This window comes from Heterodontus francisci, chromosome 9 (genome assembly GCF_036365525.1).
Source record: "Heterodontus francisci isolate sHetFra1 chromosome 9, sHetFra1.hap1, whole genome shotgun sequence".
In the NCBI taxonomy this organism is placed as follows: domain Eukaryota; kingdom Metazoa; phylum Chordata; class Chondrichthyes; order Heterodontiformes; family Heterodontidae; genus Heterodontus; species Heterodontus francisci.
The window spans coordinates 15,425,698-15,453,054 of NC_090379.1; the positions used below are offsets into that span (position 1 = coordinate 15,425,698).

The 27,357-nt window shown below is 43.9% G+C and overlaps 1 protein-coding gene across 3 annotated transcripts in view; it reads right to left on the reverse strand.

The window, feature by feature from the left end:
* Positions 1 to 27,357, reverse strand: part of LOC137373596 (neurexin-3-beta-like) — a 586,548-nt gene that overhangs the window by 198,892 nt on the left and 360,299 nt on the right. For all 3 annotated transcript variants that reach the window (XM_068038598.1, XM_068038597.1, XM_068038596.1), the window contains exon 3: positions 1,111 to 1,282. In XM_068038598.1, the coding sequence (XP_067894699.1) occupies positions 1,111 to 1,282 (172 nt within the window). The remainder of the gene's footprint in view (positions 1 to 1,110; positions 1,283 to 27,357) is intronic.

Here is a 27,357-nt window from a genome sequence, read left to right on the forward strand (position 1 = left end):
GTGAATCTTTGGAATTCTCTACCACAGAGGGCTGTGAAAGCTCAGTCATTGAGTATGTTTAAAGCAGAGATTGACAGATCTCTAAATACAAATGAAATTAAGGGATATGGGGATAGTGTGGGAAAAAGGCATTGAAGTGGATGATCAGTCATGATGATACTGAATGGCAGAGCAGGCTCGATGGGCTGAATAGCCTACACCTGCTCATGGGCTGAATTTTACCAGCCCCCCCGCATCGGGGGTCGTGGCGGGAGAGGCCCGCCTCGACACTGAGAAGGCCCTGCCCCATTTTGGCGAGGCTGCTGGGCATCCCCCCCCCCCCCCCCTTACCTTACCTTGTCCCAACAGACAATCCACGGTGATATTCTGGCCGGTGGATGGAACTCCCGCGGAGATCCGAGGCGTAACGCTGGTGGGGAGGGTGGAGGAGTGAAGTGTTCAGGGCGGGAGTGGGGGAGCGGGGAAAACTTTTCCTATTTGTTACATGGATGGTGGGAAGGGGTTGAGGGTCATAGTTTATAAACTTCGGGGCGGGGGGGTGGGGGGGGGGAAATGTTGGGGACCGCAAATAATTTTTTGGGGGGAGGAGAGGGCAATTAATACAAAATTATATTAAAATTCTATTTCAATTTTCTGGACACAGGTACCTTTAAAAATGTAACTCTAACTAAAGGGCCTGAAGCCTTTTAAAAATGGCACTGATGCCTGCGCAGTGGCGCTGGGTGCCATTGCCGGGGACGGAATGCCCGCCCCCTCTACATCATCGCGGTGGTTCAGTGACACATAAGTTGCTTTTTTGAAGCTCGCCACCGAGATAGGCGACGAGCTTTCAAAATTCAGGCCCCTATGTTCCGATGTACTTACAGTACAGAAACAGGCCATTCAGCCCAACAGTTCCATACTGGTGTTTATACTCCACACAAGGCTCCTCCTACCTTTCTCCTTTGTATACTTAACGAGCTTCCCCTTAAATATTACCTCAACTACTCCTTGTGCTAGTGAGTTCCACATTCTCTGTCCTTTGAGGTAGGACTTGGCATGCCTGTTACATTATCACTGTTTAATAATACAGTTGCAAAGTGTAAGGATAGACGAGGCAGTAACACTCACCTGAAGGGTAGAATTCATTTACGGCCCAGTTGTCCACCTGAAGAGTTGCATTGCCCCCATTCCTGGTAAAACGTACCAAATGATAATTCCCATCATTCACCACATTGCTGGACTCCTTGATGACGATGTCATCTGTTCCAACGTTGAAAACGACACTAATCTTGCCTTGTTCCTGCAAAGCACAATAAGAATATTCCATGAGTCTGGTTTTTCACCATTTCACCTTTCTGTGAGGAAGTGACTGATAGTTTTACTGTTGTACGGCTTTGGGGTTCCAGTTCATGAAGAGGCCAACAATCAGTCTTTCTCCCTAACAGTACAACGTACAGTTTAGGTGGCACCGGAGGGCAAAGAAGAAATGAGAGTTCAACCAACTGAACCAATGGACAGGCATTGGCTGCTGATCAACCTTGTTAGCCAAGCTACATTGTCCTCCAAAACCACAGGGAACTTCACAACAGAGACACCATGACTACAGCAGCAGGGTGTCAACAGAAATGGATCGGAGGTTAGATTATGAAATGTCTTCTATTCTTCCTTTTACAGTTCAATTCTATATAACACGATATCTCTTGCCTTCACATGTCTTTTACAAACAGAACAAGTCAAATTGAGCCCAATTATACAGTGTGACTGTTTTCTAATACACCAAATTGTTGCTTGAACTGAACCTATTACAGATTCTTTTTGATGTAAATTGCACAAAAGCTATTCCTATAGGATAATCTTACATTCACCATTATGATTAAAATGCTCATGCTATAAATCACCCCCATTATCAGAATAAATAAAAATGTCACTTGATTATTTTAATACACTCTTAGAGATCCTAATTATAAATTGATCCTATTTCAGACAGATATGAGGGTCAAGAATAGGGTCAGTCACAAGGGATGTCCCTTTCTCAGTAACCCTCTACTGGCAGTGACACTGAGGTCTTCAGAGAGTTGAATGTGGAACCTTTAGCACAGGAAATCAGGCAAACTGTTGAAAGCCCAAATCAGGGTCAGTAGGAGAATGAGTATGAAGGTACATGTATAGACTTCCATCAGGGAGCCTCTCTTGTCAGGAGGGTGGGTCAGAAAATCAGTACTGCAGTTGGGAGTCCCATCTCCAAACTGCTCCCTATGCAACATGCCGAGTGTTGAACTTACCTTCACAAATAGAGGACCCGAATCAAATCTAAGCTGGATCCTTTTAGTATTTAGTTTGACTAATGTAGAACTGAGCTTCCTAGACTCAGAGCAGTGAAGGTTCAGAGATTTGTTAGAGGTGATCAAAGTCATGAATGGTTTAGATAGAGTAAATAAGGAGAGATTGTTTCCAGTGACACAGGTACAATAACCAGAGGACACAGATTTAAGGTGATTGGCAAAAGGACTAGAGGTGACGTAAGGAAACATTTTTTTTAATGATGAGTTGCTGTGACCTGGGATGCATTGCCTGAAAAAGTCGTGGAAACGCAGAGCAACATTCAAAAGAGAATTGGATTAATACTTGAAGGTTATGGGGAAAAAGCAGGGGAATGGGATTAATTGGGATTGCTCTTTGAAAGAGTTGGCACATACGTGATGGGCCAAATGGCCTCCTTCTGTGCGGCATCATTCTATGACTCAGTGGCTGAAAAGATTTCAGCCCTATGGGTCATAATTCCTGCTTCTGATCATCTATCTCCTGCTGTATACATATGGATGTGAGAGATAGGTTAGGATCGAACCTAATCACTGAATCACCTGCCAACATGTTACCTACATTCATACATTACCTAGCATCGGGACATCTGTGGAACCATAGCCCAGTGCAAGTCACACTTCCAGGATAGCATTGCAAACTCTTGGCTTTATTTCTGGAATTTTCACATGACCTACCCTCTCCAATCACCCCTCCCGCCATTGGTCCATCCTCCAAGTGCGCTACCTTCCCACTGCTAATTGGAAAGGGAACAGAGTGAGAGAGGGCAACTTCAGCTGATTATGCTCGGCAGAAAATCCCCATCCAGTACTACTCCCCGTTAACTTCAACGGAGATCTAGAAGCGGGCGGGCTATAAAAGCATCGACTTTCCGATGGGTGGGTTAGGTTAAAAATGTTCCCCTTCATTACTCAATTTGATTAATCTTGACTATTAGTGAATTAGTCTGTTTGTTCCCCATCTCCAATATTTGTATAAGTAGTAAATGAAAGTGTTTAAAGAAAATGAAGAAAAGACAATTTTGCTTAATGCCCCAATGATTATTCTCTGCATTTTGCTGCAGTGTCCCAGAGATCAGTCTTCAGTGGCTACAGATAAAGTAGCATAGTGGTTATGCTTCTGGGCTAATAATCTGGCCATGGGGTTTCAAATCCCACCCACAATAACTGGGAAATTTACAGAATTGTTACAGCACAGAAAGAGGCCATTCAATCTGTTGTGTCCGCACTGGCTCTCACAGAGCATTTTACCTACTGCCACTCCCTGGCCTTCTCCCCGTTGCCCTGCACATTCTTCCTTTTCAGATAACAATCCAATTCCCTCTTGAATGCTTCGATGGAACCTGCCTCCAACACACTCTCAGGCAGTGCATTCCGGATCCTAACCACTCACTGAGAAAAAGTTTTTCCTCATGTCACCATAGCTTCTTTTGCCAATTACCTTAAATCTGTGCCCTCTTGTTCTCCATCCTTCCACCAATGGGAATACTTTCTCCCTATCTACTCTGTCCATACCCCTCATGATTTTGAACACCTATCAAATCTCCTCGCAACCTACTCTTCTCTAAGGAAAACAATCCTAACTTCTCCAATCAATCTACATAATTGAAGTTCCTCATCCCTGGAACCATTCTCCTGAACCATTTCTACGCCCTCTCTAATGCCTTCACATTTTTCCTAAAATGTGGCACTCAGAACTGGACACAATGCTCCAGTTGAGGCTGAACCAGTGTTCTAGACAAGTTTAACATAACTTCCTTGATTTTGTACTCTAAGTTCCTATTAATGAAGCCTAGGATGCTGTATGCTTCATTACCTGCTCTTAACCTGTCCTGCCACCCTCAATGATTTATGCACATATACACCCAGGTCCCTCTGCTCCTGCACCCACTGTAGAATTGTAACATTTATTTTATTTAAATTCAATTAATTAAATAAACCAAGAATAAAAAGCTAGATCAATAATGGTAATGAGGAAACTACCAGATTGCTGTCAACATATATTTGGTTCATTGATGGCCTTTAGGCAAGGGAATCTGCTGTCTTTACCAAGTCTGGCCTATATGTGATTCCAGAGCCACAGCACTGTGGTTGACTCTGAACTGCCCTTTGAAATAGCCCAGCAAGCCTTCCCGTTGTATCAAAGCCACTGTAAAATACCATAATCCTGAAGAGCTGCAGCAGTTCAAGAAGATGGCTCACCAACACCTTCTCAAAGGCAATGGGGAGAGGGTGGGGTAGTGGTAATGTCACAGAGTGAGTAATCCAGAGGCCCAGGCTAATGCCCTGGGGACACAGGTTCTAATCCCACTGCAACAGCTGGCGGAATTTAAATTCAATTAATTAATAAAGATCTGCAACTATAAGCTAGTGTTAGTAATGGTGCCATGAAACTATCATTGATTGTCGTAAAGACCCACCTGGTTTACAAGTGTCCTTTAGGGAAGCAAATCTGCTGCCCTTACCTGGTCTGGCCTACATGTGACTCCAGACCCACAGCAATTTGGTTGATTCTTAACTGTCCTCTAACATGGCCTAGCAAGCTATTCAGTTGTCAAGGGCAATTAGGGATGGGCAACAAATGCTGGACTTGTCTGCAACGCCCACATCCTGTGAATGAATAAAAATAATAGTTGTTTGATAGTACTAAACTTGAGTATTGCTGAAAATAGAGACATTTGTCAAAGCTTTTCGTCTTGCACTCATCAGGACAATTTGCAAGAATACCAATGTAAGGGAAGCAACAAATTTATATTGTATAAGAAGAGAGTGCTGATTGGTTGGCAAATAGACTCTGATTGGTAGAGGCGTTGCCACGGAGAATGCACCAGTTTAAGGCGACTGACGTTAACTGCCAAACTTTGTTGAAATTTAAACCAGGCAGCTTGACTCTGATTGGTCAAGGCATTGCCCTGAGGAATGAACCAGCGAATGGCTGTCACTTATTTTGTTTGGCTGAAACAGGTGCAATGTGTGTACATGTTCTGTCTGCAAAGAACAGGGCCCTGTGTATAAAGATATGTAGCTTCCAGTATGCAAAAATGTGCCACACTGCGAGCCCGACTGACAATCTTAAATTGGTTGTCAGCGTAATTCTTAGCATACTGAGGATTATTTAGCAAATGTTGTCCAATCGCAGAATCTTAATGTTGGACACCGTTTTGAGTTTTGCTTCCCCTACATTGGTATTCTTGCTAATTGTCCTGACGAGTGCAAGACGAAAAGCTTCGACAAGTGTCTCTATTTTCAGCAATAAAAATAACCTGGATGGTTGACAACATGAGGGGAGTTGGGAAACTGGATTTAATAGACCAAAAAAATACAAGGCAAACCCCAAACGGCGCTGATCACGTGCGTGGCGGATCATACACTAGTGAAATTTCCACGGAACATTTGTAGGCAGATGCATCTGAGAATGTTTAAGCGAATGGGTTAAATGCAAACCCCTAGTATCCTGATGCCATTGCAATCACTGTCAATAAATCCATATTGATGAATGGAATTGCAGAAAGGCATTTAGGTGCTCAATGATTTTATAAATCTGAAAGCCATATGATGTAAAAGCTAATTCAGGAAAATAAAATGCCTACTTCAGCAATTCAGTGGGCAGAGCAAACGAAATCAATTAAGTGTAGACCAGATCCAGACTTTGCAATATTCTTTTTATCTAATACTTCATGTCTATCCAGTAACAAATCAGTTATTAGCTCAGGACAATAAAGTTTGAAGTGGGGCTATTGATTAGACACCCTCGCCCTGATGCTAGTGGGTTTATTTTTAGCTTGGAGGTATTATATTGGACCTACGGCAGTCTGCGTCCATCACTCCATGCTGGGAGATCTTCAAGCTGGCAATTCCTTACTGAAATATACAAAAAATGACATCGATTCCTATTAAATCCGCTGACAACTAAAACAATTTGCCCTGATATTCCAGTGAGAAATTTGGCTCCATTTCCAGTTTGCCATGTTTAACAGTCTCGCCATTATATAGAATCGTGTCGAATGTACAATACAGAAAACAGGCCATTCAGTGCAACTGGTCCATGCCAGCCTTTGTGCTCCACATGAGACTCCTTCCGTCCCTCTTCACCTCATCCCCTAACCTTCTAATGAAAGATAGATTTGCATTATAGCGCATTTCATGACCTCAGGATTTCCCAAAGCACTTCATGGCCCATGAAGTACTTTTGAAGTGTAGTCACTGTTGTAATATAGGAAACACAGCAACCAATTTGCACACAGCGGCCGGAATTTTATGGGTCCTTGGAAGACAGGATGGCAGGCGGGGGGTGGTGGCCCATAAAATAACAATGGAAGGCAACAGGTGGAGTGCCCATCACCTTCCCGTTGCCATGCAATTTTGCCAAGCGGGAAAGGATGAAGATGCCAATTGAAGCCCTTACGTGGCTCATTAATAGCCACTTAAGGGCCTCTTCCTGCTGGCGCTGGTATTGTACCAGTGGCTAAGCCGATCTCTGCTACATTGAGAGGTTACCCAGTAAAAGAAGGCAGCCTCCCTGTGGGCTTGGTATGGGGGGGGGGGGGAGGGCCTCCTCCATGGGCAATCTGTGGCCCGCTGAGGGCCCCGGTGGCAAAAGCTGCCCCTCCGCGAGCTCGCCCCTCAAAGACCACTCTCCCCGCAAACACTAGAGCCTGCTAGACTGGCCCCAGCAACCCTGCCATGCTTACCTGGGGTCCAGGGCTCCAGCAATGGTCTTGGTCCCAGGCCTAGTACAGTACTAGCAGTGTCCACCGCGCATGGTGGCACAGCCATTACTAGTGAGCTGCTGGCACTTAACTGGCAGCTCGAGGAGGCAGATTGCCCATCCTTAAAGGGATGGGGACCATGGCGCCGGACACTCAATTGCCAAAGCGTCGTTAATTAGAACCTGGGCGAGAGGTAGGGTGGGTTCTCCAAAGATCCCAGGCAGGGTCCCCCTTGCCTTTTAGGCGCAGCATCAGGACCCCTACCGGCTCCATAAAATTTAACCCAGCAAGCTCCCATGAACAGCAGTGTGTGATAATGACCAGAATAATCTGTTTTAGTGATGTTGAGGTATAAATGTTGTCCAGGACAATGTCCCTGTACTTCTTTGAACAGTGCTGTGGGATCTTTTACCTCCACCTGAGACAGCAGACGGGGCCTCAGTTTAACATCTCATTTGAAAGATGGCACCTCCGACAGTGAAGGTCTCTGTCAGTGCTGCCCCAGAGTGCCAGCTTGGATTAGGTGCTCAAGCCTCTGGAGTGGAGCTCAAACCCACAACTTTGAGGGCCACCAACTGAGCCACAGCTGGTACCTTTTCATCCTGACATCTATTCCTTCCTCCCTCATGTACTTATCTAGCTTCCCCTTAAATGCCATGGTTCACTGTGGTAGATGAGTTCAAGTGTTGCTGCTAACTTTTTAATTTCGCACTAAGAAGGAAAGTCAGGTGGGACGTCTTTTCACAAAGAGAGAAGGACTTCCGAAATAAATAAAGCAGAGCAGAGGAGCAGGCAATATAAACTCAGGTCACTGGACGCATGTCGAGTGAGATACGGTGAGAAGATGGGATTGGGATCTATTAAAAAGGGATGAAATTGTTAGTGAAAGGTCATCGACTTTCAATGGTAACTCTTGTTTCTCTCTCCACAGATGAGGATCTGACCTGCTGAGTGTTTCCCAGTGTATGTTCCGTTATTATTTATGATAGACTTTAAAAATTGTTGAAGGTTTTCATGGTGAGAGCAGTAACCTTAAGACGATTTTACGGTTTTATACCATGCGAATTTTCTCTGAACACAGCAGTTGTTTCCTTGAAAAAGGAGTTCTTAGAAGAACTGTCAGGTGTCAAATTATTGGGCTGCATCGTCTGGTGGAATAACTGGAATAGGTGGAAACAGTGGGTTTTTTGTGGGGAAGAATGAGAATGTGGGCGGGATCTTACTTCTGATTGTTCGGCTAATTGCGTTTCGTGATAGGTCGGTACTCGCTATTGTTCTACCTGTTGATTGGTCAGTTATTGTGTCTCGTGGTAAGTTGATATTATTGTTCTTGTTGGGGTAAGTTGGCTGCAGAGAAGGTGGTGATGTGTTTCTTGAGTAGCGGCAGCCAGATTTCACTGATGAGCAGGCCTCTGTCTAGGGGGATGGTGTGATGTTGATAGATCTCCTTAGCCGCCCTGACTCGTCTCGTGTGCCAGCGCGGAATGGATGAGATGAGTTCGGATTTGGACCATTCGACGCGGTGGTTACTGAGTTGAGCGTGCTTGATGATAGCTGACTTGTCCATTCACTGTATTTGAAGCAGGCTTGGTATTCCTTGAGTCCAGTGTGTAGGCTGCGGCCTGTTTCTCCGATATAGCCAAGTCTGCAGTCGCATGGTGTGCTGTCAATTCCTGGTTTGTCGTGAGATGGTTTCTTGTCTTTGTGGGTACAAAGGATGGAGTGGAGCTTCTTGGATGACTTGTGTCAGACTTCTATGTCCCCTGACTTGAGTATGCGTTACAGTCTGTGTGAGGTGGAGCCGACGTTTGGGAGGCTGACTCTTGTCTTGGTTGAGGTAGTTGTTGCAGTGCAAGTAACAGGTGGACATGTGTTGATCTTATGAAAAGGAAATCCATCCTAGTCAACAACCCTAAACAGCATAGCTCTAATTTTAAAGGTGCTGAAAAAGGATGATCAGTGGTATTTACACTGATATTTCTTATGGTTTGAAGTTTGTTGGCCCAAATGTTTGGAAATGATAGCTTTCAGGCAGTGGCCTCATCAGTGGGTAAATCATAAATCAGAAGTGAGACCTGGGATCCTCTCCATCTTGAGCAATAAGCAAATTAATGGGATGTGAGATTGAAACTTTATATGTAGCTCCATGAATCTAAAAACTTGGGCACCTCATGGACTAAAGGCTACAATTTTGTTTTAATTTTGGCAAAAGAACCAGGGGGGATATGAGAACTTTTTTTAAGCACAGCGAGTTATGATCTGAAATGCACTGTCTGAAAGGGTGGTAGAAGCAGATCCAATAGTCACTTTCAAAAGGGAATTTATAAATACTTGAAAAAGAAAAAAAAATTGCAGGTCTATGGGAAAGAACAGAGGAGTGGGACTAATTGAATAGCCTCATTCTGTGCTGTATGATTCTATTCCTGTCTTTCTGTTTAAAGGTGGGCAAGGTATCACACATCACTGGAGAAACACTATTCCCAATTTTACAACATGGAATTCAAAGGAACATTGGGAGTTGTGCTACATTGAACTTATAACTTTAGAAAATTGCAATATCAGCAAAGTGATGGATGGGGTCGTCAACAGTGCTATCAAGCACCACTTAAACAGCAACAACCTGCTCACCGATGCTTAGTTTGGATTCCGCCAGAGCCACTCATCCCCTGACCTCATTACAGCCTTGATCCAAATATGGACAAAAGAGCTGAACTCAAGAGTTAAGCTGAGCGTGACTGCCCTTGACATCAAGGCAGCATTTGACCGAGTGTGGCATCAAGGAGCCCTAGCAAAACTGAGGTCAATAGGAATCAAGGGAAAACTCACCACTGGCTGGAGTCATACCTAGCACAAAGGAAGATGGTTGTGGTTGTTGGAGGTCAATCATCTCAGCCCCAGGACATTACTGCAGGAGTTCCTCAGGGTAGTGTCCTAGACCCAACCATCTTCATCTGCTTCATCAATGACCTTCCTTCAATCATAAGGTCAGAAGTGGGGATGTTCGCTGATGATTGCACAATGTTCAGTACCATTCACAACACCTCAGATACGGAAGCAGTCCGTGTCCATATGCAGCAAGACCTGGACAACATTCAGACTTGGGCTAATAAGTGGCAAGTAACATTCAGACCACACAAGTGCCAGACAATGACCATCTCCTATAAGAGAGAATCTAACCAACTGCCTTTGACGTTCAATGGCATTAACATCGCTGAATCCCCCACTATCAACAGCCTGGGGGTTACCATTGAACAGAAACTGAACTGGAGTAGCCATATAAATACTATGGCTACAAGAGCAGGTCAGAGGCTGGAAATTCTGCAGTGAGTAACCCCCACCCTCCTGACTCTCCAAAGCCTGTCTACCATCTACAAGGCATAAGTCAGGAGTGTGATGGAATATTCTTCGCTTGCCTGGATGAGTGCAGCTCCAACAACAATCAGGAAGCTTGACACCATCCAAGACAAAGCAGCCCGTTTGATTGGCACCCCATCCACCACCTTCAACATTCACTCCCTTCAACACCGACGCACAGCGGCAGCAGTGTGTGCCATCTACAAGATGCACTGCAGCAACTCACCAAGGCTCATTCGACAGCACATTCCAAACCCATGGCCTCTTCCACCCACAAGGACAGCAGACGTATGGGAACATCACCACCTGCAAGGTCCCCCGCAAGCCACACACCATCCTGAATTGGAACTATATCGCTGTTCCTTCACTGTCGCTGGGTCAAAATCCTGGAACTCCCTTCCTAACAGCGCTGTGGGTGTACCAAGGACTGCTCACCACCACCTTCCCAAGGGGAATTAGGGATGGGCAATAAATGCTGGCCTAGCCAGTGATGCCCACATCCCACGAAAGAATAAAAAAAATTAACATGATACTTAAAAAGTATAAACAGCAGAAATAATTGAGTGCCTGATAGATATGCAATGGGCCATTTACTCCAAACCTAAGAATGTATTTCCAGTCAGAAGAGAATAGCAGGACTGAATGTGTTAAAAAGAAAAACCCTTAATATTTTGTATTTTGCCTGTTTCTAACAGTGTAGCCAGTCTATTGCTTATTCTTAATTCAGTCTCTTTGACAATCTATAGGTTACACTCCTAAGCCAATCACCTCAAGCTTGCATTCCGAATAGAAAGGGAATCTTTTTTTCAATGCACAGGCTCTGGCACTCTCCCAGGGGTAATCTCTTACTTCTCCTCCTTATCTTTGTTCTCTCAGCTGCTACAATCTTTGCCTTCTGTAATTTCTTCGCCAACTTGGCCTGAATCTGAGACAGCACAGCATAAATTACAATAAGTTAAAAAGCCTCTGGTGGCACCTTTCCCTGTTCTTGAGCTTTTCAGAAAAGAAAGGCTATTATCAGCATCGGGGATGTACCACGTATCTCTGTGAAGGATGACCGACACTCTTAATGTTGGCAAGAGATTATCAGCCAGCAGAAAGATGCAAAGCAGTATGCAGCTACATAAAATACATTCCCTTGCATATCAGAGAACTACAGGCTCAAAATATGGTGATTCTGTCTCTGCAACAGTGCTGGAGTGGACCTGCAGTCTGCCCTGGGGTACAGGAACTGCAGCCCCCACCTCCCCAAATTACAGGAATAGGATCGTTTGAAACGTGGGGAAGGCACCTTAAACCCAAGACGCCCTTCTCCAAACCACCAGCTTGATTCATCTGAATAGTGACAGGCCCCTTCAACGTCAAACAGTAGGTCTCGGAAGAGCCCGATGAAAATCTTCTTTTTCCAACAAAGGAAATGGGCTTCATTGAAGATGCTTAATCTGCTCCGGATTCAATTACCTTGCGTGTCAGCTGTGGCTCAGTGGGTAGCACTCTTGCTTCTGAGTCAGAAGATTGTAGGGTTCAAAATCCTCACTCCAGAGACTTGAACACAAGTGCAGTACTTAGGGAGGGCTGCACTGTTGGAGGTGCCATCTTTTAGATGCTATGTTAAACTAAGGCCACGTCTACCCTCTAGAGTGGATATAAAAGATCACAAGGCACTATTTTGAAGAAGCTTAGAGTTCTGCCTGGTGTTCTGCTCACTATTTATCCCTCAATCAACATCACAGAAACAGATTATCTGGTCATTGTGGGAACTTGCTCCGCGCAAAATGCCTGCTGTCTTTCCTACATTACAACAGTGACAACATTTCAAAAGTACTTCATTGGCTGTAAAGTGTGTTAAGACATCCTGTGGTCATGGAAGGAGCTACTTAAGTGAAATTCTTTCTTTTCTTCTGGTTAAATTTTGGGGCTTGCGTAAGGTGCTCAGCTGGTGATGCATTTCTCCGAGGCTTTGTAAGAACAGAATGTAGAATTCCTGGAACTCCCCCTGGACATATCCCTTTGTGGTTGCAGGAGGTAGTGTGGGGAAGTTCTGAATTCGGGCTCCCTGCCGGAAATGACTGTCTGTGAAATACAGGGTGGACTCCGGATAGATCTGGGTTCTGTCCCATTTTCCAAACTCCAATCCAAATATCCTCCTGGATTGCATTGTGACCCTAATCATAAGGTCAGAGACGCAAACTCACGAACTCTGCCACCTAGAAGGACAACAGCAGCAGGCACATGGGAAGAGCACCTCCGCCAATTTCCCATCCAAGTCACACACCACCCTGACTTGGAAACATTTTACCGTCCCTTCATTGTCACTGGGTCTACAACAAGGGCGGCACAATGGTTAGCACCGCAGCCTCACAGCTCCAGTGACCTGCGTTCAATGCTCGGTACTGCCTGTGTGGAGTTTGCAAGTTCTCCCTGTGACCGCATGGGTTTCTGCCGGGTGCTCTGGTTTCCTCCCACAGCCAAAGACATGCAGGTTGATAGGTAAATTGGCCATTGTAATTTGCCCCTAGTGTAGGTAGGCGATGGGAGAATTATGGTGATGTGGTAGGGAATATGGGATTAATGTAGGATTAGTATAAATTGATGGTTGGCACAGACTCGGTGGGCCAAAGGGCCTGTTTCTGTGCTGTATCACTCTATGACTAACATCCTGGAGCTCTCTTCCTAACAGCACTGTGGGTGTACCTACACCACAAGGATTGCAGTGGTCAAGAAGGCAGCTCACCACCACCTTCTCAAGGGCTTTTAGGAATGGGCAATAACTGTTGGCCTTGCCAGTGATGCCCACATCATGTATCTAAAAGATAGTCTAACTGCTGTTAAATAAATTCTGGGTGACCCCTGAGTTGAACTGCTCTGCAGACTGTAAGTTCAACCTTGTCATTCTTTCCCTTCCTTTTACTGTTTGCTAAGTTCATTCAAAAGATTAGATTTTGCACCACTTCTGACAAATAACTGCCTTTATTCCTTAATACTTTAGTTGAAGGGCGACACTGAATTTGGTAGAAACATTTGACGTGCGATAACAACAACTTGCAATTATATAGCACCTTTAACATAGTAAAATGTATCAAGGCACTTCGGAGGAGCGTATCAAACAATTTGACACTGAGCTGCATAAGGAGATATGAGGGCAGGGCACCAAAAGCTTGGTCAAAGAGGTTGGTTTTAAGGAGTGTCTTAAAGGAGGAGGGAGAGGTTTAGGTCTGGAATTCCAGAGCTCAGGATCTAGACGGCTGAAGAAACAGCCATGACAGAAAGTGGCGTTAAATTTTTTTAAATATTATAAATAGAAAGATATTATGACTTATTTACATTGCAGAAACAGGCCTTTCTCCACAGGAGCAGATCTCGTCCATTCTGTGCACTTCTCTCCCATTGGTGCGGACTTTTGATATATTAAGCATTCAGGATGTCTCAACCTGGTGGCCACTCTTCCTCTCTGAATCTAGTAAATCTAATCATGCCCTTCAACCTTGCATGGCATCACAGATGAGCCTAATCTTATCCTGCTGCCAGACCTTTTTAGCAGGCATCACTGGGTAGTGATCAGCCCTGAGGGATGAGTACCACTGCTCCTGTCACTCCACTACATCTGTACAGTGCATCTATCTCAGTCCCACACTGAGGAGCACTCTTGCCTCTCTATATGAAGGTTGTGGGTTCAAGTCCCACACCAGAAGCTAAGTTACTGAGTAAAGATGATCAAGGTTGATCTAATTGAAATGTTAATAATGATTAAAAGAATTGATAGAGAGAAACTATTTCCTCTGGTGGGGAGTTCAGAACAGTATGGGAGGGAGTAAATCATCTTAAAACTAGGCTGTACAGGGGCAATGTCAGAAAGGAGTAATGGAATTCTTCCCCCAAAAAGCTGTTGAGCCTGGGGTTCAATTGAAAATTTCAGACCTGAGATTGATTGGCTTTTGCAACCCAAGGATATTAAGGAATATGGTGGCAAGGTAGGGTGAAGATCCAAATCAGCCATAACATAACAATGGCAGAAGAGATTTACGGGGCTGAATGGCCTTCTCCTGTTCCTATGTTCCCAATAGTTGTCTCACTAAGAGAACAGACAAGTGGTGAAATCATGGGCGCTTTGCAACGTGTCACAGGATTAGCATATTTAATGAACCTGCAGCATATTTCTGTTTATAGCACAGATGTAAATAAACAAACATGGAGAGACAATATAAATGAAGGGTACAACTCTAAAGGGGGTGGAGGAGCAGAGGGACCTAGCTGTATATATGCATGAGTCATTGAATATGGCAGGACAGGTTGAGAGAGTGGTTAACAAAGCATACAGTGTCCTGGGCTGTTTTAATAGGGGCATAGAGTACAAGAGCAAGGAAGTTATGTTGAGCTTGTATAAGACACTAGTTCGGCCTCAGCTGGAGTATTGTGTCCAGTTCTGGGCGCCACACTTTAGGAAAGACATGAGGACATTGGAGAGAGTACAGAAAAGCTTCACGAGAATGGTTCCAGGGATGAGGAATTTCAGTTATGAAGATAGATTGGAGAAGTTAGGACTGTTTTCCTTGAAGAGAAGGCTGAGAGGTGATTTGATAGAGGTATTCAAAGTCATGAGGAGTCTGGACAGAGTAGATAGAGAGAAACTGTTCTACTTGTGAGAATGAGATGGCACAGATTTAAAGTATTTGGTAAGAGAAGCAAAAACAACATGAGGAAAAACTTTTTCATGCAGAGAGTGGTTAAGGTCTGGAATCCGCTGCCTGAGATTGTGGTGGAGGCAGGTTCAATTGAAGCATTCAAAAGGGGATTACATAGTTATCAGAAAAGGAAGAATGTGCAGGGTTACGGGGAGAAGGCAGGGGATTGGAACTGAGGGAATCGCTCTCAGAGAGCTGGTGCAGACATGATGGGCCAAATGGCCTTCTTCTGCACTGTAACAATTCTGTGAACATAAAGAATGAATTTTCACAGGCATTTCCATAAAAAATAGCGACTCGACTGCACTTGATTTAGGTGATTAAAGCTTATAGCATGTTTAAAAAAGGCACCTCAAAGCAGGAAATTAAAAATGTCAAGGCAGCATCCAACTTGTTTTGGTCAGTGGTTGCCAGGGCAATGGTTGACATTTCTGTAACGTGTGAATGAAAAGAAAATTGCTGTTGAGGTGTGAATAGTCAGATCCAGATAAGGAGAAAAATTAGTTTCATGAAGATCAGTGGAATAAGATTTTCTATGGGGATAGAGCAGGGGAGTGGGATTAATTGGATAGCGCTTTTAAGGACGTGTCATGATAGGCTGAATGGCTTCCTTCTGTGTTGCATGATGCTGTGATATGATGGTAAAAGAGTGGAGGCTGTGCTCTTATTGAATAGACGTTGTCTACAGATCTGAATTAATGATCCTTAAGGTTTTAGCTAATGTCATGATTGGCCCAACTTTAGGAGAAAGTTATGAAGTGCCTTTCACAATGTCCCAAAACATTTTACAGCCAATGAAGTAATTTTTGAAGTGTAGTGACTGCTGTAATGTAGGAAGTGCAGCAGCAAATTTGTACATAGCAAGCTCCCACGAACAGCAAGGTGATAATGACCAGATAATCTGGTTATGGTTACGTTGGTTGAGGGATTAAATATTGGCCAGGACACCAGGGAGGACTCCCTTGCTCTTCTTCGAATTGTGCCATGGGATCTTTTATGTCTACCTGAGAAGGCAGACAGGGCCTCATCATAATGTCTCATCCCAAAAACAGCACCTCCATCAGTGCAGCACTTCCTTGGTTCTGCACTGAAGTGTCAACCTTTATTACCTGCTCAAGTCTCTGGAGACTTGAATGCACAACCTTCTGACTCAGAGGTGAGAGTGCGACGCACTGAGTTTTGGCTGATATAGCAAGTACAGAGGTGTTCATGTCACGTCCCGTCTCTCGTTCATCCCTGTCTTGTTGCTCCAGGTGCTGCTAGGTTTTCATTCCTAGCTTGCCCCCAATCCAATTACTCTTGCACTCCAGTAAAAGAAAGCAAGGAAGTGCTTTTGGGTTGTGAGGTTATCCCAGTTTCCATACAGCAAGTGTTAAACCGTTTCAGAAACCTAACTATTCTACAGTTTCACTTCCCCTCTTGCTGGTGGGTAATGGCTAACCTGTATGATGCCATCTGGTTCAATGGGTAGCACTCTTGCTTCTAAGTCAGAAGGCTGCGGGTTCAAGCCCCATCCTGGAAACTTAAGCACCTAATCAAAGCTGCTACTTCAGTGCAACATTAAGAGAGTGCTGTACTATTGAAGATTTTGTCTTTTGATGAGACATTAAGCTGAGACCCTGTTATTCTCTCAGGGCAACAGTGACGACACTTCAAAAGTATTTCATTAGCTGTAAAATGCTTTAGTACATCCTGCAGTCATGAAAGGAGCTATAGAAATGAATGCTCCTTTTGGTAACTTCCCAAAGTGGCACGATTGAAAGCAAGAGATCACCTGGTGTCTCATCATTCTATGCTGCAGCGTTCCTGACAGCGGGTTCACTAATGTCCTTTAAGGAAGGAAATCTGCTGTCCATACCTGGTCTGGCCTACATGTGACTCCAGACCCACAGCAATGTGGTTGACTCTTAAATGCCCTCTGAAATGGCCTAGCAAGCCACTTAGTTGCCAAGGGCAATTAGGGATGGGCAACAACTGCTGGCCTAGCCATCGACGCCCACATCCCATTAAAGAATAAAAAAGGACATTGATCAGGGTCATGGTCCTTGATAGAAACTATTGAGCAAGGTAGATGCATTATAAAGCCAGTATATCAGTCCTGCATGGCCAGTGCTTTATTGAATTAAATGCAGCTCTCCCACATTGCACTATTTAAAAGGCAGTTACTCAGGCAAAGTGCTGTAGTGCTCCAATTTTATGCAGGGCCATGTTGCTCTTTGACAGACAGTTCAAATGTGCCCATGGCAATCCCAAACCAGTCCCATGCCATTTGCAGCTTGAGTGAGAGTGAGAGACAGAGAGAGAGAGAGATATGCACTTCCACTTTCTTGCATTCAGAAGCTGGCCTGTTTGTAACTTAAGAAATATTTGGTGCCCACCTTCTCCAATTAGGCGGAAAAACTCACCTATTAAGCAACTGAGACTCGACACACACTGTCCCCTCTTGCTCTAACATATGTTTGAATAATCCATTACATTTAAACCAAAGCAACCAATGAAGCTGAGCACTTAATGAAAAGAATTCATTACACGTTACTTTGCACTGTTAAGAATCTATTTCATTGATCCATATAATGCAGTGAAAGTGGACCAAATCAATGCTATTAAATAAAACAAGAAGAGATAAGGAAGATTAATGCCTTGCAAGGGCTGCATGTTCTACAGAGTCTGAGAGGTATCTTTAGAAGTAGGATGATTGCAATAAAGGACTGTCCCATTTGGTTCAGGGACACAGGCTTCAGCTCAGTGAGGGCTCTGTTTATTTGGCAGCGAGACCCTCTTCCCCAAACCATTCCATTGATTGTCTGATATTTACATTATAATATTCCACAGTTACTTTCAAGCTCTCTCTCTATATAAACTGCTGAGGTGTTGCTTGAGGTTTACCAAAACCAAGCATTTTATTCAGGTGAAGTGACCTGAGCCCTAAGCTCTGGAATTCCCTCCCTAAACCTCTCCACCTCTTTTTCCTTCTTTAAGATGGTCTTTCAAATCTACCTCTTTGACCAAGCTTTTGGTCACCTGCCCTAATATCTCCGTGTGTGGCTCTGTGTCTAATTTTGTTTGTGAAGCAGCTTGGGGCGATTTGCTACATTTATGGTACCATATAAATGCAAGTTGTTGTTGTTAGAGGAAGGGGATTATAGGGCCAGTGCATGCTGATAAAATTCAGTTCCCATTTTATAATCATATAGGGGGTAACTTTGACTTTTCCCAATAATGTAAAATGGGCAATACGAATCAGCAGCCTATTTCACATCGCTCCTGATTTTTATTGGCAATGCAGTCAATGCTTTCTTCAGAGATCAATGCACCCATTTGTCTTCAGTTCTCCTCAACCCCTTTCCTCTCGTGAAACACATGCAATTGTTTCTTGCATCAGTTCTGAAGATTAGAGAGACACCTTTAGGGGTAGGTTATTGATTGGTTGAGGGAATGCACCTGCTATATTATTTCGTACACGAGGTTTGTTGTTTTGACTTTTTGGAAGCGTTATTTGGTATTAATCACCATCCTGAGAAATTCTCGGATTGGGAGGCCATGATAGTGTTTGTAGAAAATGGGTTCAATGAGGCAAGAGCCCCTTTTGCAACTGCATGGTTTCTTCCTTTCAAATAGTGTCTGCTTCAATGGCCTCGCTTGCCTTTTATCGTCATAACGAACAATTTATCTTGATTGAGCTGGTCAATTATTTACAATATTCTTGAAACTATCACTCAGGTTATCTTATAGTATCATCTTTTCTAAAGAAGGCAAAGTCAACTTGTTTAACTTGGCTGCCCAATTTAAATTCCTCATATCTGCAATCTTTTTAACTTCTCAATTGCTTTAATATCCTTAATAAAAGAAAATAATCAAAGTAGCTTTCAAAGAATGAAGATTATTTTATTCATCGCTCGATTATTGCCGATCAGAGGGCAGAACTCTCACCTCTGACCAAGAAGGTTCACCCTCCAATCCAGAGATCTGAGCCCATAACCCAGGTTGACACCCACAGGAGTGTTGCACTGCAAGAGATGCCATCTTTCAAATGAGATGTTAAATTGAGCCCCTGTTTCCCCTCTCAGGTCAATGTAAAAGATCCCTTGGTGTATTTCAAAGGAAAACAAAGGAGTTTTCCCTGGTGTCCAGGCCAATATTTATCCCTCAACCAACATTACTAAGAACAGATTATCTGGTCATTATCACATTGCTGTTTGTGGGTTTTTGCTATGCACAGATTGTCTGCCACGTTTCCTACATTGGTGCGGATTTTGTGGTCAGTGGCAGCGCTCACCGTTGACTGCACGGAGAAATACAACCTTACTTGGCTCGTTGGCTGCTGCGAGAACTTCCACTGTTTGCCGCAGCAGTGTCCACTGATGAAACAAACAATCTGTGAGGCCGAGCAGTGAGATGCATTGTTGGCGAAGCCACGCCCCCGAATGGCACCAGGAGCTGAAGACATGCCCGCTTGAGGCCAGTCTTCAGCTCAAAGGCAAGTGAGTGTTTTATTATGATTTTAAACACTTTAAACACTTTTTAAAACTGCTATAAATTTGAAATACTTTTAAAACTTCCATAAACTTTTTAAAAAATATTATAAATTTTTAAATATTACGACAGAGGCGCGAGGGAAAACAGACAGATACACAGAGAGACTGAAAGGGAGACGCAGAGACCAAGAGAGAGGCGAGAAACTGAGACAGAGAAATTCTCAAGGACAGTTAGGGATGGGCAACAAATGCTGGCCTTGCCAGTAATGCTCACATCCCATGAAAGAATAAAAAAAGAGAGAAACTGGGGCAGAGACCCTAGACACTGAGAGAAGGAGGCACAGAGAAACTGAGGGATAGACACCAGACCCAGTATGAAGAAATGCTACTTTCCTCATTTGATTGGTAAATATGCGAAGCTCAAATAACAGGATGTGCTTATTGAAGGGCAACTCTCCTGAAAATATCCCCCATGGGGGATTCTGGTTTGATGAATTGCAGAGAACAACTTTGAAGAATGAGTATATTAGTTTGAGCAATTATTTAATTGTCACTAACTGATCCAAATTTAATGCATGGCAGATAAACACAGGAAAGACTCAACTTGTGACATGGCTAATCTTTGAATGAGTGAAATATTGTGGCTTATCTTCTGTTTGGTTAGTTATGAATGAAAGTCAGGGATCCTTTTTAGAACATATTTTTGTCAGAACAAATATTTCAAGGAAATGAAGCTTTTACAAGAGACTATAGGCTAAAAATTAATAACCAGATTAGCAAACACAATTAGCACCTTTGTATGGTATTTCTCTGTCCGCTGTTTAAAACTCATGGTTCGTACCCCTTGTTAAAAAGGGAATAAAAGAACTTCATACGATCTTGTTAAGCATTCATTTGTCAATATCATCAATACTAGTAATGTATTACAGGTGACACACGCAGAGTATGTTCAGCAACTGACAGGAACATATGTAGGCTATTTTCTTTTTCAATTACTAAATTGTATTGCTCAGAAAAAAGACTCTTAAAATGGATGGTTATTGAAACCATCATACTGACAAACATTTATGTTGTTAGAGACAAAATGATTTTGAATTTTGTTTTTATAATTTTGAGTGTTGAATTAGTTTTAATTCTGTGAAAAATCTGAAGCATCAGGTACTGAAGTTGGGGGCATGCAAACCACTAAACTGTGGTCTGAGTTTTGACATGAACATGTTACGACCAGGTGAGAAAGAGGTCTAGCGTTCCCTTTCAGCCTTCACCTGGTCTTACTGTAACAGGGTTTAATTTTAAACACACTGTCTTTTTAGCTCCCCCTTGGTGAATCCTTGTTCACCGCTTTCCAATTATAAGGCAAAGAAACCAGCACAAACAGGTTTTCTTAGGTTTAAAGAAGAAAAGTTGAAAATTTATTAAACTTGAACTTTAATTCGGTTGACACCAACGGATATGTGATGTGCCCACGCAAGCATGTATACACAATGCACACATGCAAATAGAGACAGAAAAGAGCAGAAGAAAAATAAAATGGAAAGCAATATATGAAGCATTGTTGTTACGGTTCGAGCTCACTGTAGAGTCCTTGATTGTAGTTATATCTCGCTTTTTCATTGGGGCCCAGTATTCTTCTTAAACCTTGTGGGAGACTTTTCTCTCTTGGGGTTCATGTGTGTTCAGTAGATTCAGAAGCTTGTGAGAAAGAGATGGGAGCAGACAGGAGAGATCTTCTCAGTTTAGGGGCAAAAAGACACTCTCAGTTCAAACTGTTTGTACAATTCAGAAAACCCCAGGTTGCCAAGCTGGTCCTATGAATAACTGGTCTGACCACATCTTGGATTGTATCACCTTAGCAGTCTCTGGAATGCTCCTCTTACACACAATACCTGGTGATCAAGGTCCATTGTGGGTTGAAGGTGTCAGGGAATGGTCCTTTGTCCTTCCAATCACCATCTGTTAATATGCAAATGTCTTTTCCAGCCACAGCTGATCTGTTTAACAAGTCCTTTCTTCACTCCAGTAACAGTTTAAAATCAATGTTCATGACAAAATTAATATGCCTTATTCTTGGCAGGTGGGGGGCCTAGCATGACAAACACTTTTATCAACATCATTGCCAGAAACTTGTTTGGGATGGTGGGAAGGGGCGGGGGAGGAGAGAGCAAGGGACAGGGGGAAAAAATGCATGAACACTGCAAATTTTTGCAGTATAATCAAATTGCAGTAGATTAGTTTTGGCGAATTTAAAAACAAATGTTTTCACTTCTATGTTTTGTCAGTTACATTTTCTGAAGATTCGCTGAGATCTTTCTGCTCAATGTACAGTTAATTGGCCAATACACTTCCCAGTAGGCTTTACACCTGCTAATATGAGCTCGAACACAAGTCACGTCAAAATCTGTGCCAATTGTGGGCAATTAGTCCAAATTCACACAGTCGTGCTGTGTGAAAAAAAGAGCGGCCTGGCTAGACCAGCAACGTACACTACGGCTTTCAATAGCAGTGAATGTCTCAGCATTCGCCACCACTGGGACCGCAAAATGCGGCCATTTATAACAGTGACTGCACTTCAAAAAGAACTTCATTGGCTTAAAATCGCTCTGGAATGTCCTGGAGGTTGTGAAAGCTGCTGTATAAATGCAAGTTCTTTTTTCTTCCTTTCGTTCTTTGCTGTCCTCGAGAAGTTGGTGCTGAGCCACTTTCTTGAACTGCTGGCAGTCCGTGTGATGGAGGTCCTCTCATAATGCTGTTTGGTCTGAGTCACAGCACTTTGGGAGGAATAAGAACTTTGCTTCAGAGGAAATGTTGCTGGAAGGATGTGAAACTGAGGCCACTGCCACCTGGGTGGCTCCACCATTGGCAATCATGCCTTCAGCTGCCTGGGCCCTCAATTCTGGAATATCTTCTGTAAACCTCTGCACCTTTCTCTCCTCCTTTCAGACACTTTTTGAAATCTACCTCTTTGATCAAACTTTTGTTCATCTAATTCTAATATCTCCTTATGTGGCTCGGTGTCAGATTTTCTCCTATAACACTCCTATGAAGTGTCTTGGCACACTTCACTATGTTAAATGTGCTATTTAAATGCAAGTTGTTGGATGTCGAGCAGCATTCAAGTGTCTCCACACCCATTTCATTTGGCTGGGAAAATGGATGCCAGGGGATGCTTCTCATCTTGGCTCTGGGTCCTGAGCTCTGGATAATCTGGGGTAACATTTCTGCTGATAAGTTTTTTAAAATTTGGTCATGGGATGTGGGCGTCGCTGGCTAGACCAGCATTTTCTGCCCATCCCTAATTGCCCTTGAACTGATTGGCTTGCAAGGCCATTTCAGAGGGCAGGTAAGAGTCAACCACATTGCAGTGGGTCTGGAGTCACAAGTAGGCCAGACCAGGTGAGGATGGCAGATTTCCTTCCTTGAAGGACATTAGTGAACCAGATGGGTTTTTACAATAATTAACAGTGGTTTCTTGCTTGCCATTAGATTAGCTTTTAATTCCAGATTTATTAATTGAGTTCAAATATCATCATCTGCCATTGTATGATTTAAACCCATGCCCCCAGAGCATTGGCCTGGGGGTCTGCATTACTATTCCAGTAACAGTGCCGCTATGCATGGTCGCCCCCAGTCCTGATTTCCTGCTGTTGTAATGGTATAAACATTCATTCACGGCCTTTCTCCGAGGTTCACCCCAACCTTGGCTACAGGTGAGGTCCCAGAGGACTGGAGAATAGCCAATGTTGTTCCTTTGTTTAAGAAGGATAGCAAGGATAATCCAGGAAATTATAGGCCGGTGAGCCTTACGTCAGTGGTAGGGAAATTATTAGAGAGGATTCTTAAGGACAGGATTTACTCCCATTTGGAAACAAATGAACTTATTAGCGAGAGGCAGCATGATTTTGTGAAGGGGAGGCCGTGTCTCACTAACTTGATTGAGTTTTTTGAGGAAGTGACGAAGATGATTGATGAAGGAAGGGCAGTGGATGTTGTCTATATGGACTTCAGTAAAGCCTTTGACAAGGTCCCTCATGGCAGACTGGTACAAAAGGTGAAGTGACAGAGGTTTACAAAGTTATGAGTGGCATGGACAGAGTGGATAGTCAGAAGCTTTATCCCAGGGTGGAAGAGTCAGTTACTAGGGGACACAGGTTTAAGATGCGAGAGGCAAAGTTTAGAGGGGATGTGCGAGGCAAGTTCTTTACACAGAGGGTGGTGAGTGCCTGGAACTTGCTGCCGGGGGAGGTGGTGGAAGCAGGTACGATAGCGACGTTTAAGAGGCATCTTGACAAATACATGAATAGGATGGGAATAGAGGGATACGGTCCCCAGAAGTGCAGAAGGTTTTAGTTTAGACAGGAATCAAGATCGGCGCAGGCTTGGAGGGCCGAATGGGTGTTCCTGTGCCGTACTGTTCTTTGTTCTTCCACCAAAGTTACAGTAAGAGTAGGAGAAGCCACATGGACATTTTAGCCCCTGTCCCTCCTCCCACCCCTGTCTTGTAGACTCTTCCTCTTTGCAACATCCTCATTGTTTGCCACGTCCTCAAAACTATGCAGCTCCTCATCGCCTTCAGCCATCCATTCCTCCCACAATCTACTGCTTTTTAAAACCTAAACTTGGTGTTAGACATTTCCTACTATTTGATTTATCTCAACTTTTCCCTACAATCCTCCAAGGTATCTGCACTCCTCCAATTCTGGCCTCTTGCACATCCCCAATTTTAATCACTCCACCATTTGTGGCTGTGCCTTCAGCTGCCTGGGCTCCAAGCTCTGGAATTTCCTCCCTAAACCTCTCCACCTCGCTACTCTCTCTACTCCTTTAAGTTGCCCCTTCAAATCTACTTCTTTGACCAAGCTTTTAGACACCTGTCCTAATATCTCCTTACGTGGCTCGCTGTCATATTTTGTCTGATTACACTAATGTGAAGCACCTTGGCATGTTACTATATTAAAGGTGCTATATAAATGAAGTTGCTGTTGTTTTCAACTCTTTTCAATCATGACACATTATGCCCTTTAAGCTTTGACATTTATCCTTAGATTTATCTTGTAAAAAAAAAATCCCCCCTCCCCACCCCCCATTCCAGTCACTACAAAGCTCTCTGCATTACAGCATGATTCTAAAACCGCTTTCCTTGGCTGCTGAATATTTTGTTCCATAATTTATGGGACATTTTCATGTGATGACCATTTGTTATAATGTGCAAAGTAGCCCTGAGGGCTGTTATAATGAAGCTAGCACTCACTGACATTCCAAAAGATCAAAGTCTTGGTGCCATATTGATATTCTATCAGCAGATGTCAAAGAGCACATTCACTAAATACTATTTCAGATTGCATTCACTGCAATTTTTCCAACAAAAGGGGCCAGTGGAGTAAAGACACCTACTCGAGCAATGAGCAGTAGGAGGAGAAGGGACTGGAAGGTTCATCAGGTGAGCATTTGAATCGGAATGAAATGCGTTTTTGTAGTTCTTAACACAATGGATTTTGAACAGCAGTGATTGTGGTGACATCCATCACCCCCACTTGGACCCACGTCAAAAGATCATGGATGCTATTGGACATGAGAACTTTCAAGACCGAGGTTGATAGATTTTTGTCAAGTATTAAGGGATATGGAGCTAACATGGGTGGATGGAGTTGAGGTATGCCATTCACCATGATCTAATTGAATGGGCGGGAGACCCAAGGGACTGAATCGCATCCCCCTGTTCCTATTTTACTATGAATGCAACTGCACAGTCATTCTGCATCATCTTATTGACAGCAACCAGAAGAATAAAGAGTTGATGTGTTTTCATAGAATCATACAGCACAGACGTTTATTCAGCCCATCGATACCTGTGTCGGCTCGAAGAACTATCCAATTAGTCCCACTCACTTGCTCTTTCCTCATGTCCCTGCAAATTGCTTTCCTTTTCAAGTTTATATCCAATTCCTGGTTGAAACTTATCTTCTTCCATCCCCCTTCCAGGTAGTGTGTTCCATATTGGAACAACTTGCTGCATTGAAACATTTTCTCATCTCCCTTCTGGTTCTTTTGACAATTATCTTAAATCTGCACCTTCTCCTTATTGACCCTGCTGCAAGTGGAAACATTTATCCTGATTTATTCTCACTAAAACCCCTCAGAACCTTTAAGGCCTCTATCAAATCTCCCCCTTCACCTTCTTTGCTTTAAGGAGAACAATCTCAGCTTCTCGGAACATAGGAACAAACGTAGGCCATTCCGTCCCTCAAACCTGTTCTGCTATTCAATGTGATCATGGCGGATCTGTGACCTAACTTCATATACCAGCCTTGCTTCTGTACCCTTGCCGTGCAAAAAAACCCAACAATCATAGCGTTGAATTTTACAAATCACCCCCAGCCTCGACATGATTTTGGGGGCGTGTTCCAGATTTCCACTAACTACCCTTTGTGTGAAGAAGTGTTTGCTGACATCATGCATGAACAGCTTGAGTTTAGTTTAGTTTAGTTTAGAGATACAGCACTGAAACAGGCCCTTCGGCCCACCGAGTCTGTGCCGACCATCAACCACCCATTTATACTTCTTTTGGGCCTCCTTATCTCGAGAGACAATGGATACGCGCCTGGAGGTGGTCAGTGGTTTGTGAAGCAGCGCCTGGAGTGGCTATAAAGGCCAATTCTGGAGTGACAGGCTCTTCCACAGGTGCTGCAGAGAAATTTGTTTGTTGGGGCTGTTGCACAGTTGGCTCTCCCCTTGCGCCTCTGTCTTTTTTCCTGCCAACTACTAAGTCTCTTCGACTCGCCACAATTTAGCCCTGTCTTTATGGCTGCCCGCCAGCTCTGGCGAATGCTGGCAACTGACTCCCACGACTTGTGATCAATGTCACACGATTTCATGTCGCGTTTGCAGACGTCTTTATAACGGAGACATGGACGGCCGGTGGGTCTGATACCAGTGGCGAGCTCGCTGTACAATGTGTCTTTGGGGATCCTGCCATCTTCCATGCGGCTCACATGGCCAAGCCATCTCAAGCGCCGCTGACTCAGTAGTGTGTGTAAGCTGGGGGTGTTGGCCGCTTCAAGGACTTCTGTGTTGGAGATATAGTCCTGCCACCTGATGCCAAGTATTCTCCGAAGGCAGCGAAGATGGAATGAATTGAGACGTCGCTCTTGGCTGGCATACGTTGTCCAGGCCTCGCTGCCGTAGAGCAAGGTACTGAGGACACAGGCCTGATACACTCGGACTTTTGTGTTCCGTGTCAGTGCGCCATTTTCCCACACTCTCTTGGCCAGTCTGAACATAGCAGTGGAAGCCTTACCCATGCGCTTGTTGATTTCTGCATCTAGAGACAGGTTACTGGTGATAGTTGAGCCTAGGTAGGTGAACTCTTGAACCACTTCCAGAGCGTGGTCGCCAATATTGATGGATGGAGCATTTCTGACATCCTGCCCCATGATGTTCGTTTTCTTGAGGCTGATGGTTAGGCCAAATTCATTGCAGGCAGACGCAAACCTGTCGATGAGACTCTGCAGGCATTCTTCAGTGTGAGATGTTAAAGCAGCATCGTCAGCAAAGAGGAGTTCTCTGATGAGGACTTTCCGTACTTTGGACTTCGCTCTTAGACAGGCAAGGTTGAACAACCTGCCCCCTGATCTTGTGTGGAGGAAAATTCCTTCTTCAGAGGATTTGAACGCATGTGAAAGCAGCAGGGAGAAGAAAATCCCAAAAAGTGTGGGTGCGAGAACACAGCCCTGTTTCACACCACTCAGGATAGGAAAGGGCTCTGATGAGGAGCCACCATGTTGAATTGTGCCTTTCATATTGTCATGGAATGAGGTGATGATACTTAGTAGCTTTGGTG